Source organism: Garra rufa, chromosome 1 (genome assembly GCF_049309525.1).
Source record: "Garra rufa chromosome 1, GarRuf1.0, whole genome shotgun sequence".
In the NCBI taxonomy this organism is placed as follows: Eukaryota; Metazoa; Chordata; class Actinopteri; order Cypriniformes; family Cyprinidae; genus Garra; species Garra rufa.
The window spans coordinates 9209324-9225956 of record NC_133361.1 but is presented as its reverse complement, the minus strand read 5'-3'; the positions used below and the strand labels follow the sequence as shown (position 1 = coordinate 9225956).

Sequence of the window (16633 nt, the reverse complement as noted above, 5' to 3'; positions counted from 1 at the left end):
AAAGGTTCGTCTCAGCGATACCATAGAAGTTTTTGCTCAGATGCACAAAGTGCCCTTCTGTCAGAGGGCACCTGCAGGTCCTAAAAACTCCTCAATTTAGTTGTATCAAATTTAAGGCCCTGAAAAGTTTGAAAATATGTCGTACATTTGGGGACGGAAAGACGAGAATCGCGATAGGGCTGGATTAAAACTTCAAAAGGCAATTGAAAAAATATGCATGCACTGTAACCGATTTTTGTAATTTGAACAGTATTTTACTGTAATATCTACAGTAAGATACTGTAAAATGTATATACAGTATTTTACTGTAAACTGCAAAGGATTATGGGAAAATATATGATCACTACTGTAATTCTCCACTACTGTAAATCCGTTTACAGTAGTGAACTTGCCCGCGAAAAATTGACCAATGGCAAGGGAGATTTTTTTTTCTCCTGTTGAGAGGAAGTGGCGGTAAAAAGGACAAAAGAGAAATGTTGCATCAATAACTCGACAAAAAGGTTAGTATATTATTTCTGTTTTATGAAAAACTGAACAATTTTAATTTGTTTTCACTTGTTAACAGCAAACTAACAATATTCATCGTGTTTTTCCTGTCGGTAGCCTTTTTTTTCTGACTGACGGCCGGGGCGCCGCCATAACGGTGAAAACATGGACTGGTGAGTAAATTAAGGTGACCTATATTAGTCGAAATAAACTTTATTTAAACTGAGAAACACGTTTGTATATTGTGCTGCCCTTTAATGCAAGTTAGTTCGTCTGACGAGCCCTTACTCAAGCTTAACAGCAAACTGAGGTGAAATACTGAGGTAAAGTGCGTTAAGCAACACCACTGTTTCTGTGGAGATTTTAAACTGTATTTTCAAGCCCTTCTTTTGCTTGTCATTTTCAAGTTTCTGGTCTGGATGTCGTCTGTAACGTCGGAGCGCGGAGGTGTAATGTTATTTTGGATCTTCTTCTGTGAATGACTGCCATAGTATCGACGATAATGAACTGGTAAGCTAATAATGTCAGTAAGCCGAAGTTGACAAGCTTAACGTTAGTCACAGAGCAGCATAATATCTTTTAAACGCTGCCTCTTTATAGCTGGCAAGGTAATTCTCTTCAAATGATGTTTAAGTAAGAAATGTGTGTATGAATGTCGTATGTAACTTTATAGACGGTCCCTTCAGTGACAGACGTGACATAAACAGCGCGCTAACATGAAACACTGAGGTAAAACTGAACACCGCGGTTAACTGCATCTTTTGTGTTTTATTTTCAAGTTTGTGGTCTTGTGGTCATGTCGTCTGCATCGGAGGTGTATTAGAGTCTTTTCTGGTGATTGCCGTCGTCGCGGTGCAAACAACAGGTGAGCTTCCCCTTTCATCAATTTAACTAAGTTAATGTTAACGTTACTAAATTAGCCAAATTAGCCACAGGCTGCTGTTCTCCACTGACTTGCAGAACAGGTTAACCTTTTAAAGAGAGTAACGGGCTAGCAATATATTAATATAACAAGTTTTGCTAATAAATATTATAAATGTTTATTTTATTAAAAATGTAAATTTTATTACTGTACAGTAGTTGTCTTTTCTGATCATAAACTATAGTAACACTAAAAGGGTGTTGTGACACTGTCTGTTACAGGAGATTTCTCCAAGCACTAACTGGATGCTGACCATCAGGGGCAGAATCATCATACAGCCAGCTGTCCATTTTACAGACATGCAGAATCAGGTAACCCAAAACATTTTTGTTTTACATTGCATTTACATTCATGCATTTTTCAGATGCTTTTATCCTAAGCAAGTTATATTGTATTTAAAGTACACATTTGAAAGGTATTTATTTCCGGGGAATGTTTTTTATTACCATGTCTTGTCACATCAAGATTGAGTTTGCATGCACATTAAAATTATTTCTATTAAACCAGCATTTAAACAGCAAAATGCAGCTGCTTCAGGTATCTTTAACTTACTGTAACCTTTAAATTCATAATAGCAATCTTACCGTCTGTCAATTTAGATTATTGTTACTGTAAAGCAACAATTAGAGATTTTTAATCATAGTAGGCTTATTATATGCACAGACTTTCTAGGAAACACACGTTTAGAATGTTTATATGAACAGATTGGTTAGCATTTAGCATGGTCTGTGGCAGACTTTTGAGTGTCAGGGCAACAAAATTCAATAAACAAGAATGTAATATTAAGTGATTTAAATCATGAAGAAAGTATTGTCTTTTTGCTCCATTTAGTAAAAACGGTTCTTAACAAAGCCATGTTGTGCATCTCTGCACACAGCAGTGTTTCATTACTGAATGAATTTACCTTTTTTAAACACCTAGAATCAGTGACTTACTGACCCATTCATAAAATTCTTTATAAAAAATTTCAAGAAAAAGTTTCTTCAGTTTTTTTTCTTACTACTGCGTTCGTATGTAGTATATCATTTTTTTTTAAATGCATACAGCACCAAGTTTGACAGTTGAGGCAAATTCTTTAAACACTGTTTTTCTTGTGCTTGCAGGTTTGTTCAGACAGTCAACCTTTGTGGCAGCAAATGCATTGACAGTCACAGATCAGATGGACTTCTGGAAAGAGGGTGCAAACAACAAGCATCAGCCTGAATCCCATTCTGCCATTTCTCATCAGAGAGCTTGTCAACTTTGACTCAAAACTACTAAAATTTAACACAACACAAACACATTTTTACTGTATGATTTTATTTTATTTACACTACCAGACAAAGCTTTTGAACAGTAAGATTTTAAATGTTTTTAAAGAAGGTCTCTTCTGCTCACTAAGCCTGCATTCATTTGATCCAAAGTACAGCAAACACAGTACACTTTTGAACCATTTTTATTATTTAAAATAACTGTTTTCTTTTTGAATATATTTTAAAATGTAATGTAATTTATTGCTGTGATCAAACCTTAATTTTTAGCATCATTACTGCAGTCACATGATCCTTCAGAAATCATTCTAATAATTTGATTTTCTGCTCAAAAACTATTATTATGATGTTGCTGAAATTATTATAATGCTAAAATACATTTTTTTTTTTTTTCAGGTTTCTTTGATGAATAGAAAGTTCAGATAAACAGCATTTATCTGAAACAGAAATAGTTTGTAACATTATGAATGTCTTTATTATCACTTTTGATCAATTTAAATCATCCTTGCTAAATAATATCTTTCTATTCATCAAAGAATCCTGAAAAATCTAAAAATTAAATAATGTTTATCAGCATACTAGAATGATTTCTGAAGGATCATGTGATACTGAAGACGAGTAATGATGCTGAAAATTCAGCTTTGATCAAAGGAATAAATTAAATTTGGATCAAATTAATGCAGGCTTGGTAAGCAGAAGAGAATTCTTTAAAAAAATCTTAGTGTTCAAAAACTTATGACTGGTAGTGTACTTACTTATTTTTGCTTTTCAGTATGTGTATGTTTGCCATGATACAAAGTCTCTGTACTTTTAAAAAGAAAATGTTCAACAATTAAAAAGAATATTATCAGAACTAATGCTTATGAGTTATTGTGATTTTTATGGGGTTGGGGTGGTAAAAATCTTGAATTACAGTGCTGTAGGTTAATTGGATTGTTTTTACAGGTAAAAAATGTTTAAAATAAATGAAAATAAACTCTATAGTACTGATACTGTAATTGAAAATACAGTAAAAATACTGTAATTGAAGATACAGTAAAAACACTGTAAATTAAATTACAGTAAAAATAATGTAAATGAAATTACAGTAAAAATACTGTAAATGAAATTACAGTAAAAATACTGTACATGAAATTACAGTAAAGACCTTTTAGTACTGTAAATGCACTTACAGTATTAATACTGTAAACATTTTTACAGTAACTTACTGGCATCCAGCTGCCAGTAAGTTACTGTAAAATTTACAGCAAACTTTTTACAGTGTGCTGTAGGTTTCAAAGTCAATACGCGGCACTGATGTCTTCATATGAATGTATCTGAGGGGAACCGACTGTCCTCAGAAACATGTGGTTGTCATTTTCTTTTATTGCCTGATAAACAGCGCTAATGCTGATTTGTATACAGCCTTACTGGGGAAACCTTAATATTTCGGCGCTCTTAAAGCGCCCCCTTGTGACAGAGAATGACTTTTTCTTTTCCACATTTTTCAGCTCTTTATGGTCAAATTATTGCAATTATCGACCTACGTTGTTATTCAGCAAACACAGAGTTGTAAATGTGAAAGAAGTTAATGTGCCTTCTAAAAATCTAAACAAATAAGACAGTAATATGTATGTTTTAAATAAATATAATAAATGATAAAATATTTTAAATATTTTAAATAGTGAAATAAAATTCCTTCCTTAATGTTTAATTTATTTCTCTACTCTGCAGTAAAGCCTGTTGTCTACAATCTTACAATACAAATTGTACAATACAAAGTGAAAAAAAATATTACTGATTCTGTTGTTTGAGTCCTGAGACGCAATTTAAACTTAAAATAATGCATAATTTGTCTTATTAATGACATTGTTACTTGTTACATAAGTAACTGGATGCCTACAATGAGGTGATGGAGCCTAGGGGCTCTATAGGCAAATAAATGCTTTTTGAGAAATATCCATGCAATACTTCATGGCTTTAAGATATTGAAACTAAAATGATATAAAAACAACTTTTTTTCCCAAGTGAAATATAATCAGCGGACAATAAAAGTTGTTGATAAAATATAAACAGTAAAGCTAACAATGCATTAAAAAAAAATAAAAAAAGGAAGTTTTGATCAATAATTACATTTAATCAGCAAATACAGAAACATGCTAAGTAAAAGCAAAAAAATAATGAGCTTGATCTCTCCTACTGACTTAGACGTAGGGATGGGCACAAGACAGGTGTTTTTGTTCTTTTTTTATAAATCTGAACCTCACAGTTGAATCTGTTGAGTTTAAAGATGAAGATGAACTTTATTCACTCTGACAACTGTAGATAATGTTTCTTGCTTATGTTGCTTGTAATGATTTATCCAGATAATTTTATTGCTTGATGCATTACTGCGTAACATTTGATGAAAACACGGCATCAAACCTGAAAGTCCTGGATCTGAAGATGATCTTCTTACTGTGATTGTTTTTGTATGACTTTGTAGAGAAGTTGAATGTTTGAAACTCTTCCCACATTCAGTGCATTGATACAGTTTCTCTCCAGTGTGGATCCTCTCATGTAGTTTCAGATTTCCTGAATCAATAAATATTTTGCCACAGTGTGAACACTTATAAGGTTTCTCTCCAGTGTTGATGTTCATGTGTTCTTTAAGGTGTAATGATTTTGTAAATCTCTTCCCACATTGATCGCAAGAGAATGGTTTACCTCCAGTATGAATTCTCATATGGTCAATAAGGCACCATTTTATTGCAAAACTCGTCCCACACCAATCCTGCCTGCCCTCTGCGATTGTCATATAATCAAACTATGCAGTGTTTTTAACCACATAACGCTTATTTTAGGTTTCAGACATTTAAATACACATAAGTACTAGTAAAAGGAGACATTTACAGTTTGTAAAATACACACATAGGTCTATGGAAGCAGCAAATAACAATCTATTCAAATATAATTTGCCGATGTGTTTTATTCATATCACATACACATAGGCTTAGTAACTAAAAAGTTCACTCTATTCCTCTTCTAGTTCACCAGCCACTTACTTGCATGTATTTCGGAAGAAACAGATGAATGTACGTGCTGTAAATGCGGCTGACAGGACTCTCTGAACAGCAGCGCGAACAAACATGGCCGCGCCCATCTCACATTACAGATTACGATCCAGATCATTTATATAGGGTTTTAAACGACGAAACATACTAATTCACACATATTTGTGAATCGGAATATCAGATAGTTCATGGCATGGTAAGCAAGCCGCAGGCAGGACAGAGGCACGCATGCCCGAATGAACAAAAATGTAAATGTCTGAACCTGGGCGGACGCCTGGTGAGCTGAATCGCAAAGCCGGGCAGTACCGTCCGTATCAACCACTGTACACTCTAAAAACTCCTGGGTTATTTCTTTAACCCATTTTCTGGGTTATTTGTGTTGGGTTAAAATTATGGGTTATTTTTTCAGAGAGTAACCATTTTCTGGGTTATAGGGCTAATATTTTGACCCAACTCCTGGGTTGTTTAGGTTTATGGGTTATTTTTCAAAGAGTAACCCATGTTCTGGGTTCACGACCCTTCCCCCCGCCCCCGCTGTTGTTCTGGTATTTTCTCACAACAGTCGTTTGAAATAACCGTCACTTGAACTTCACGCTCGATCCTTTTTGGCCTGGGCTTCTTCGGTACAACTTCGTCGCGTATTCAAGGTAAGCAAGTATTTTCAGTGTCAATGTAACGTAAACTTTTCTGTGTCCATGTCCCCGTTAGTAGTTTAGCACCGTTTGCTGAAAAAATGACCATGGCTTATCATGGTAATTCTGTGGTTAGCATGTAGTCACCCGCAGATATGTAACTAGTTTAAAGTCCGTGTAAAGTGAAAGTAAATGTGTTTTGAGTTTTTCAGACTAAAGAAGAAAGTGTAATTAACCACCCAGCCAAATTTGAATGATTAAAAATAACGATAAGTTCATGAAATTCGATGTCAAAATGGTTGAAATGCTTTTTACACATCGTTGAGAAATACATGTATGACCTAAATGACTGAATTCATTTTACACGGTGTTTAAATTCTATTTTTCATAAATTGTGCTGTACTTATCTCATTGTTTTAATACTCGTGGTAATACGATAAGTACAGTGCAGCTAGTGGAGACTTCATGCCGCGTTAAGGGGGTCGTACACCGGACGAGAAGCCGCCCTCGCTGCGTCTAGGACAACTCGAGGTATCGCGTACTTTATCAGTTTATGGCCAGCAATATTGTTACGTTTAAGGATATTATGGGTTTAGATAATGCCAGTACTATGTTATGATTGTACTGTATAATTAAAGACCATTGCTGAGACTGCAGTCTTAACACTTACTGTCTGTTAACTAAATTAAATGAGAATATCACCTGAAAATCCAATAACATCAGCAATTTTTCATTCAAGTAGCCGATTTCTGTAAATTAATGTAAAACTAAATTTATGTTGCAGCACATGGTGAAGTCAGTATATACATTAACGACGATTTGTGAGAAAGAAGAGTAAATTTAATATAAGCTATGTACATTTACGCGCTCAAGTTTATTTCAAATGTAGGCGCGCGGCATGCACACCGCAGGTCATGTGACATGAACTAACCAATTAGCTTCATCCTTTCCCTTAATAGCATTGAAAGCACTTCCAAGTCGGAGAAACAGTTTATCATAGCTGTACAGGAATAAATATTTTTAAATAAATTTAATAACAGAGCTACTGCAAATGATTTTTAATGCTGAAAATCCATTTATCCTTTCCTGAATCTTCCGCGTGTTTATGGAGAGCGCAGGTCATGGTTGCTTAGCAACGGCACACGCTTCTGGAGCGCAAGCGCACGAGCGCTTTGTTGATAGGAGGAAAGTGGCGCGCCTAGCGTTTTCCACGCGTTTTTAGGCGCGACATGTGAACGGCCCCATAAAGAATAATGTGTTTATTTTAAATACACTTCTCGTCCAGTGTGCAACCCCCTTTAGCCGTGGCTAGAGCGACGAGGCAACACAATAGTTGAGTTATGTTAACCAGCTGCGCTGTGCTTATCATATTATACAGTGCTCTACTGGCTTAAGTAGTAAGAGTTAAAGAAACGTGTCAGGTCTTCAAATTGTTGCTAACTTCTATTGCTATGTTTTCTCCAGGTCATTTTAAATGGACAGCTTTGTCGCTGATAAGCTAACTGAGTGGCGGCTGTCTGAGCTGATAGAGAATTTTAGAGGTGAGTGTTTTACTCTTAACTGCCCTCACATCATCTCTCTATACCTAAACATTTTTTTCTTTAATACGTTTTAAATGTGTCAGTGCAAGATTTTGTGACAGTCACAACTTCTTTGACAGTGGGGAATGCATATCTATAATAACCCTTTTAGTTAAAAGATACTTGTGCCTTGTCTTTTAGCTGTTATGCATAATAATGGGCCAGATATTCACCTTTGCATTAATGTCATTATTACACTTGTTAATGAAAGAAAAGATAGACAGTATAGACTGTATGGAACTCATATGGAAACTGATGCTCATTTAACTTGATGCTTTTTTTTTTTTTTACAAAGATGTGAATGCACTTAATAAGAAAATGGTGTCTAATGAGATGAGTGGGTCATACAAGACATAATATATTGTATGTGTACATGTATCATTTCCGTTAATTTTGCTTTTAGCCCTTTTAACCCCCTAATTGTTCCTTATCTGTACCTGATGTGTGTTATCTCTACTGCAAAACTTTGTAAAAGATTAAAAATGTCTGTTCATTTTCATTTACATATTTCTATAGTCGTTTTATTTTTTCACACACATACTGATACCTAGAATATTGTTAACCTACAGATGCCAAAGGGGAACTAGCGCTAACACTTCTACCCAACATGGTGCCACAGGCCGTCTACAGGGTTGGGAAGAAGACTGTCCAGCACTCCATTGAAGTGTCCCGGACAGCGTCCATACACCAAATGCCTGTAAGTACAATGGACCAGTTTCTCAGCACCACTCTGAGAGAGAATATTCTTAATTCTAACTATGCTGTAAAGTTTTATTACTCTGAGTGGTTCTCAATCCACATTTTCTTTTACACATTCATGACCCACTCAAAATGAACACACCAATTAAGAACCACAGTTCATTTGGCTTCCTTGTACAGTTAGTATCAGCATTATAACACAAACTGGTAGTCTATTATCTTGCTTACAGTTCACCTTCTACACAATATTCACATTCTTTTGTGTATCTTTCTGTCTCTGTCTGTTTTATGTTGGAACAAATATGGTGGAATACCTCTTGCAATCAAAGCCATTCCTCTCTGTCCTGGGGCTGGGAGACCCCCAGCAATGTGCTTCTCAGGCATTTGTGATATTAGCTGGTCAGGCACTCTGTTTCGGGCAGTTGACGTGTGTTTCAAGGCATTTTATGTTCTTGATATCAACTACCCCAAGCAGTGTGCTCCCGCATGGGAGTTTCTGCAGCAAGTTGTATATCAGATTGAGGGATCTGAATCAAAACCTGTCAAATTTCTTAAGACTGCCTTGCTTAATTGCAGAACTGTTTAATCGTGTTAAGCTGCAGTAAATGACACAACCAATGTTTAAAGCCTCAAGTTCAATCCAGTTATTGAATGCTGTCAAATGTTTGAGAGAGAATAAGTTGTTTATTTTTCTATTTTTTAAATGTCTAATTGTTATACAATGTTATTACAGTGTGACCTAAAATGAATAGGTCCAAGTGTGTGTTTTTTTTTTTTTTATTGAATTTAATTTAATGCAATAAAAATGTAAAAGTGCTTGAAGTGTGTAAGTGTTTTATTTTCTGAAATAAGGCATACTGGCATAGTTACCCAAGTTAGGTTATTTTTGACCTCTGACCTTTGGTTAAAAAGGGACCTACTAATTTCTGGGTTATTTCAACCCAGATATTTGGGTTGTTCTTTTGACCCAGAAGTTGGGTTATATTAACTACAATGTTGGGTTATTGTAACCCAGCATTTGGGTCAGGTATTTAACCCAGAAGTTGGGTCAAAAAGAATAACCCATTTTTCTGGGTTGAAATAACCCAGAAATTAGTTGGTCCCTTTTTAACCCAGGATTTGGGTCAAAAATAACCCATTATGGGTTAGTTTTGACCCAGGAGTTTTTAGTGTGTAGTGGTATCAAGGGAACGTTGACCGACGTGACCGTGGTGGGGCAGCCTAGGGGGACACAGGGAAGGAGACTGAACCCAGAAGGATGTACGTCCAGCCGAGGCCCCAGAGGTGAGAAAACTAGCTCTTTTTGTGAAAATGTGGGTAGCGCCGACCCGTGGGCCGACGGCAGCATTGAAGTACACAGTGGCTCCTGGCCCTCCACCGGGAGCAGGAACGTTGATGTCATCGTCCCTTGAAGAGCAGTCTCTATCACCTCTGGGTTGCCCACGTCAGGTGACGTTTCGCAGCTTTCTTGTGGGTGTTTCGAGCCGGTCCCTGAGCTGCGGGCAGCACTGCTTTCCCGCGGCTAGCTCTGCGTTTGCAGGCCCTCTCCGCCAACCTGCCGTCGTGGGCCTCCGCGGGGGTCAGAGCTGTAGATGTTGCAGCCGCAGGGGGGCGCCCTCGGCGACGGGCAGATGAAGGCTGAGCCAGAGATGCACCGCCACTGCACGCTTGACCCTTGGGATCGACACGTATCCCCCTGGCCACCCCGCCATCAAGGGTGGCGAGGGGAGAGGAGCTCGGCAGCGGGCGAGATGAAAATGGTGCCCGCCACGTTTTAACCAGCTCCTCGTGCACCTCTGGGAAGAATGGCACAGGGGGAGAGCGTGGCGGTGGCCGGTGCCCTGCCCAGGAACCAGTGGTCCAGCCTCGAGGGATCGACCGGTGGTTCATTAGGGACCTCAAGGCCGATGCCCCTGGCGGCTCGGAGGAGCATAGCCGAGAGTTTGGAGTCAACCTCCGATGGAGCAGCGACCATGGAGGGGCGCTCCACCGCCGGGATGCCATCCTCACTCTCAAACTCTCCCTCTGATGCTGCGACAGACATCTCTTCCTCCTGTGGAGCGCCAAAGGAGACGCCCAGCCCGGAGTCTGGGGAGGCGTACTGCTCTGGCATCTCGACGGGGCTGCGCTGATGGGCAGAAGACCGCAGGCCTTTTGGAGCCGGCGGTACGTTCTGCACCGTGACTTGTAAATCACCCTCGTGTCTCGCCACGGCGGCTGAAAAACAGTGATGGTTTAACAGCCTGCCGCGGGACGACGAGGAGAGCAGTCTCGCGAACGAGCGGCGAGTCTTCAGCACGGCCATGGTCATGCGTTCGCAATTAACGCACAGACCATCCGTGAAAGCCACCTCAGGATGTTCGCGGCCCAGACATGTGAGGCAGCTTTCATGTCCGTCCAGAGAGGTGAGGTAACTGCCGCACCCAGAAACGCACGGCCGGAAAGCCATTTTAAAAAGAACGTCTTACACAGCCGTGAGAAATTGCTCTTTTAGTCCCGGACTGCCCAGGGAGGAAACTGCGGCACCACTGTGCAGTCAATGGGGCTTGCTCGCTGGAGAGCAGGAGGCTTTGTTGAGGCCGTGGAAACAGCCGCCCGCAGGATCCCTGGCGGCTGCCAAGAAATTCTGTCTTTTAGATTGCTCTATCAGTCGGCAGCACATCAGCAGGGAAGAGCAGCAGGAACTCAGATTCTTCGTAGTGAAGGTCTATGTAGTTCAGGCTCGAGGAGAAAGGCTACGAAAGCGAAAGTCTGAATGAGTGTGCGTACCGCCATCTTATATACCCGTATGTACGGGGGAATGGCTTGGCACGCAGATACCACTCGCCAATGTTGATTGGCCTTTTTGATAAGGCTCAGAGATGATTGGTCTCTCAAGCGAGATCCCAGTGTAACGTCGAAGTGATTCGACTGAAGGGGAACTCCTACTATCGCCCCTCCTATATCGTTAGATTAAAACTAATAAACAGTATAATAAATAGGGAAACAAATAGGGAAATAACCAGTATACCTAATAAATGATAACTAATAAAATGAATAACAATAAATAAATAAAAAACTTCTTGACTTTATACCTCTACACCCACAGGCATGTCTACTCTTTGTTGAATCAGAAGTAATGTATTAAACATAGATAAGAGAAACTGTACCGGAAGTATCAATATTGTCAGGCTCATATCAATCCATCGCTAGAAGGAGGCAGGTTACTAATGTAGACAAACTCTTTCAATCTCAGTCATGTGTCGAGTAAAATATAGTTTATTAGGGATATAAATGCTTTTTAAGAAATATAAAGGCCCCCCAAAAAAAACAAAAAAACAATTGCAATACTTCATGGCTTTTAGATAATAAAAGAAAAAAAATATATATATATATATATAAATATATATACATATTATATATATATATATATATATATATATAAAATAAGCATTTAATCAGCAAATACAGAAATGTAAAAGTAAAAGTAAAAGTATATAAAAGAGCTGGATCTCTCCTACTGACAAGTAGGGATGGGCACAGGACAGGTTTTTTTTTTTTTTTTTTTAAATCTGAATCTCACAGTTGAATCTGTTGGGTTTAAAGATGAACTTTATTCACTCTAAAGACTAAAGATAATGTCTCTTGCTAATGTTGCTTGAAATGATTTATCCAGATGATATTTCACTGCTTGATGCATTATTGCGTCATATTTGGAGAAAACACGGCATCAGACCTGATAGTCCTTGATGATCTACTCGCTGTGATGGTTTTTTGAATGACTTTGTAGAGAAATTGAATGTTTGAAACTCTTCCCACATTCAGTGCATTGATACAGTTTCTCTTCAGTGTGAATCCTCTCATGTGTTTTCAGATTTCCTGAATCTTTGAATCTCTTGTCACAGTGTGAACACTTATAAGGTTTCTCTCCAGTGTGGATGTTCATGTGTTCATTAAGGTGTAATGATTTTGTAAATCTCTTCCCACATTGATCACATGGAAATGGTTTACCTCCAGTATGAATCCTCATATGGTCTTTAAGGCACCATTTTCTTGCAAAACTTGTCCCGCACTGATCACATGTGTGTGGTTTCTCTCCAGTGTGGACCCTCTCGTGTGTTTGCAGATTTCCTAACTGACTGAATCTCTTATCACAGTGTGAACACTTGTACGGTTTCTCTCCAGTGTGAATCCTCTCATGTATTTTCAGAAATCCTGAATTGCTGAATCTCTTGTCACAGTGTGAACACTTGTAAGGTTTTTCTCCAGTGTGAATCCTCTGGTGCAGTTTTAAACAGCTCGCTGAAGTAAAAGTCTTTTCACACTCAAAGCACATGTACTCTCTCACACCAGTATGAACTTTCTGATGCTCTTTTAAATGTGCTGGACGTGCAAAACACTTTCCACACAAAGGACATGGATGTGTCTTTTCCTTTGTATGAACGGTCAGGTGCCTTTTCAGGTCTAAAGCTCTCAAAAATGTTTTGTTACATTGATCACATGCATACGATTTCTCTCCAGTGTGGAGGGCCATGTGAATCTTAAGCGCCGATGAGTATGAGAAATTCTTTCCGCACTGATCACAAGTGTACGGTTTCTCTCCAGTATGAACCCGCATATGGCCTGTAAGGCTTGCTTTTAGTGTGAAACTCTTCCCGCACTGATCACACGTGAACGGTTTATTTCCAGTGTGGTTCATCTCGTGTGTTTTCCTCTGTGCTAACAGTCTGAATCTTTTGTCACAGTGTGAACACTTGTAAGGTTTTTCTCCAGTGTGGATCCTCTGGTGCAGTCTTAAACACTTTGCTGAAATAAAAGTCTTCTCACACTCAAAGCACATGTAGTCTCTGACACCAGTGTGTATTTTCTCATGTTCTTTCAAACTTTGTCGATGTGAAAATCTATTTCCACACACATTACATGAATGTGGCTTCTCCTTTGTATGAACTACCACGTGCTGTTTCAGGGCTGTATCTCTTGAAAATCTTTTTCCGCACTGATCACATGCAAACGGTTTCTCTCCAGTGTGGATCCTCTCATGTCTTTTCAGGCCTCCTGACTGAATGAATCTCATGTCACAGTGTGAACACTTGTACGGTCTCTCTCCAGTGTGAATCATCTCATGCTTTTTTAAACCGGCCGCTGTAGTAAAAGTCTTCCCACACTCGAAGCATGTGTCTTTCACACCAGTATGTATTTTCGGAGGCATTTTTAAATGTTCTGGATTAAGTGTAAAACTCTTTCTACACTGAGTGCAGGTGAAAGATTTTTTGTCCCTTTTTTTCTTTAAATCTCCAATTCTTCTTTCTCCTGATTACCTCAATCAACTCTGAAACAAAAGTAAAAACAGTCCATTTGTCAGTAACTCATATATATATAAAAAAATAATAAAAATAAAAACGTGAAGGGACATAATAAAGTGAAAGGACATAGAGAAGAACCCTGATATAACAGCGAAAGTTACTGTAGAAAACTGCATAAAATTTGGTTGCAATTTTATAAATTATACATCTATTAAACTTTCCATGAAAGAGGTATGCTGTGCTTTAAATTATTCCTTTTAAAACATTATTGGCATGTTTATGTTTCTATAGAGAAAGTTATTAAATATGTTTGATCAACTACATGAAGGTTCTGAGGATCATCAAATACAAACTTTGTTGCATCAATAGAGCGACCATACATTTGAGAGAAGGGCAGAAAAAGGCCCGGAAAAACACCCTGCTGGTTTTGAGCAGGACATAAGGAGAGAGGGCAGAAACGCCCAGGTAAAAAGGCCTGTTACAAACAATCAGAGGAGAGGGCAAGGGTGCCCGGAGTAGAGGGGAGGTCTAACTCGTAGAACCTCACGAAGGTAAGAGGCGTGGACCATCCCACCGCGTTGCAGATGTCTTGGACAGACACACCTGATAAGAAGGCCTTAGAGGCCGCCACTTTACGAGTAGAGTGAGCCTTGACCCCCAAGGGAGAGGGGAGGTCAGAGGACTCATAGGAGGTAGAGATGACATCCGTAATCCACCAACTTAACGTTTGCTTAGTAACAGGAAGACCTCTATTATGGGACCAAAGCAAACAAACAATTGGTCCGTCTTCCTCCACTGGGCAGCTCTGTGGACGAATGCGTCCAGTTCTCGCACTGGACACATACAGTTAAGCTTCTGCTGTTCTCGGCCACGTCTGTACCATAGCGTCCAGTCTCAGGGGAGCTGGATGACTCGGACAGAACCAAAGGGGACATTGCTTCGTCTCCTGAGTCGCAAAAAGATCCAAACTTGATCCAAATGAGCTCCACCACATCTGGGTGAAGTCTCCATTCCCCCGGGCCTCAGCCCCAGTCTCGACAGGATGTCTGCTCCCACATTGAGATATCCAGGGATGTGAATTGCTCTTAAAGAGAGAAGTTTTCCCTGGGACCACACAAGGATCTGGTGTGCCAGCTTGTTCAAGGGGTGCGAGCCCTCCCTGGTGGTCGATATAAGCAACCGCCGCTGTGTTGTCGGTGCGGACCAACACATGGTGGTATCTCAGGTCTGGGAGAAAGTGTTTCAAAGCTAGGGACACCGCCTGCATTTCCAGGCAATTGATATGCCACGTAATATGGCGACCGCTCCACAGACCCTGGGCCAAGTGGCCACTCATGACCGCTCCCCAACCGATGAGGGATGCATCCGTCGTTAAAGTTACTCTACGACATGGAGCTCCCAAAACCGGGCCCTGAGATAGGAACCAAGGTTTCCTCCACATGTCTAAGGCACGAAAGCAACGCCGCGTGACCTTGATCATGCGAAGCGGGTTGCCCCTCGGGGAAAACCCCTTGGTCCTGAGCCACCACTGTAGAGGTCTCATGTACAGCAGGCCAAAAGGTATTACGTTGGACGCAGCTGCCATCAGACCCAGCAGGACTTAAAACTGCTTGACAGTGAGAGACTGACCTATTCTGACTCTGTTGACTAACGTGAGAATCGACTCGATCCAAGCAGAAGACAGACGTGCCTGCATCATGGTCGAATCCCACACTACTCCAAGATAAGTGGTCCTTTGAGATGGGGAGAACACGCTTTTCTTGGAGTTTAGTCTTAACCCCAAACTTTTCATGTGGGCAAGAACGACATCTCGATGCCGAACCGCTAACTGTTCTCTGACTGTGCTAGGATCAGCCAGTCGTCTATTATAGTTTAGAATGCGGATGCCTTGCATCTGAAGAGGAGCCAAAGCTGCATCCATGCATTTGGTGAAAGTTCATGGCGAGAGTGCTAGGCAGAACGGAAGAACTCTGTATTGGTAAGCTATGTCCCCAAAAGTGAACCTCAGGAACTTCCTGTGTTGTGGAAGGATGTAGATATGGAAGTACGTGTTTTTGAGATCTACCGTGACAAACCAGTCCTCGGACCTGATTTGAGACACGACTTGCTTGATAGTAAGCATTCTGAATTTGAGTTTCATGACCGCCCGGTTTAGTAGTCGGAGGTCTAAAATGGGACGCAACCGTCCATCCTTTTTTGGAACTATGAAGTAACGGCTGTAGAACCCGGATTCTCTGAGATGAGGAGGGACCACCTCGATGGCCTCCTTCCTCAATAGAGTTTCTACTTCTTGCTGTAATATCAGAGCCTGTTGAGGGCCCACAAGAGTGGGAAGAACCCCTTGAAAAGGTGGTGGCCGAGAACCAAACTGAATTCTGTAACCTCTTTCTACAGTGTGCAGGACCCATTGAGACAAGTTTGGCACGCTGCTAAATGTTCTACTAAGGGAATCAGCCTCTCGAGGCTGACCTCTGATGTTACTAGAGATGGCGAGTCCCCCTGCCCCGCTGATGTAATGAGTGGAAGTGGAGAAAGAGACTCGCCGGAGACCGCTGCGCCCTGAAGCACCGAGGGTGGCAGGGTTAGCAGACTGATCCCCTGAGGGCACTGAGGAAGGATGCACATGTGTCCTTCCCCAGGGGGACCTGCCCTCAGAAGTCCTGACTGCCCTGTCGAACTTAGGCCTCGAGGCCCCGGGCTTAGAGCGCCGCTGAGATTCCCGACCCCGGACAGGAGGAGCGCGGGAGGCG

At 40.3% G+C, this 16633-nt stretch overlaps 1 protein-coding gene and 2 long non-coding RNA genes across 3 annotated transcripts; 2 read left to right on the top strand and 1 right to left on the bottom strand.

Moving 5' to 3' along the window:
• Nucleotides 1-1183: 1183 nt before the first annotated feature.
• Nucleotides 1184-2872, top strand: LOC141329833 (uncharacterized). The gene is made up of 3 exons (XR_012355188.1): nt 1184-1351; nt 1630-1719; nt 2512-2872. It is a non-coding gene; the product is annotated as an uncharacterized lncRNA (long non-coding RNA).
• Nucleotides 2873-6047: 3175 nt separating this feature from the next.
• LOC141329811 (uncharacterized) lies at nt 6048-8609 on the top strand. The gene is made up of 3 exons (XR_012355186.1): nt 6048-6337; nt 7787-7863; nt 8472-8609. It is a non-coding gene; the product is annotated as an uncharacterized lncRNA (long non-coding RNA).
• A 3366-nt stretch (nt 8610-11975) lies between these two features.
• Nucleotides 11976-13895, bottom strand: LOC141329050 (uncharacterized). The gene has a single exon (XM_073835438.1). The coding sequence runs from the start codon at nt 13787-13789 to the stop codon at nt 12335-12337; it is 1455 nt and encodes a 484-aa protein (XP_073691539.1). The 5' UTR covers nt 13790-13895; the 3' UTR covers nt 11976-12334.
• Nucleotides 13896-16633: the final 2738 nt, after the last annotated feature.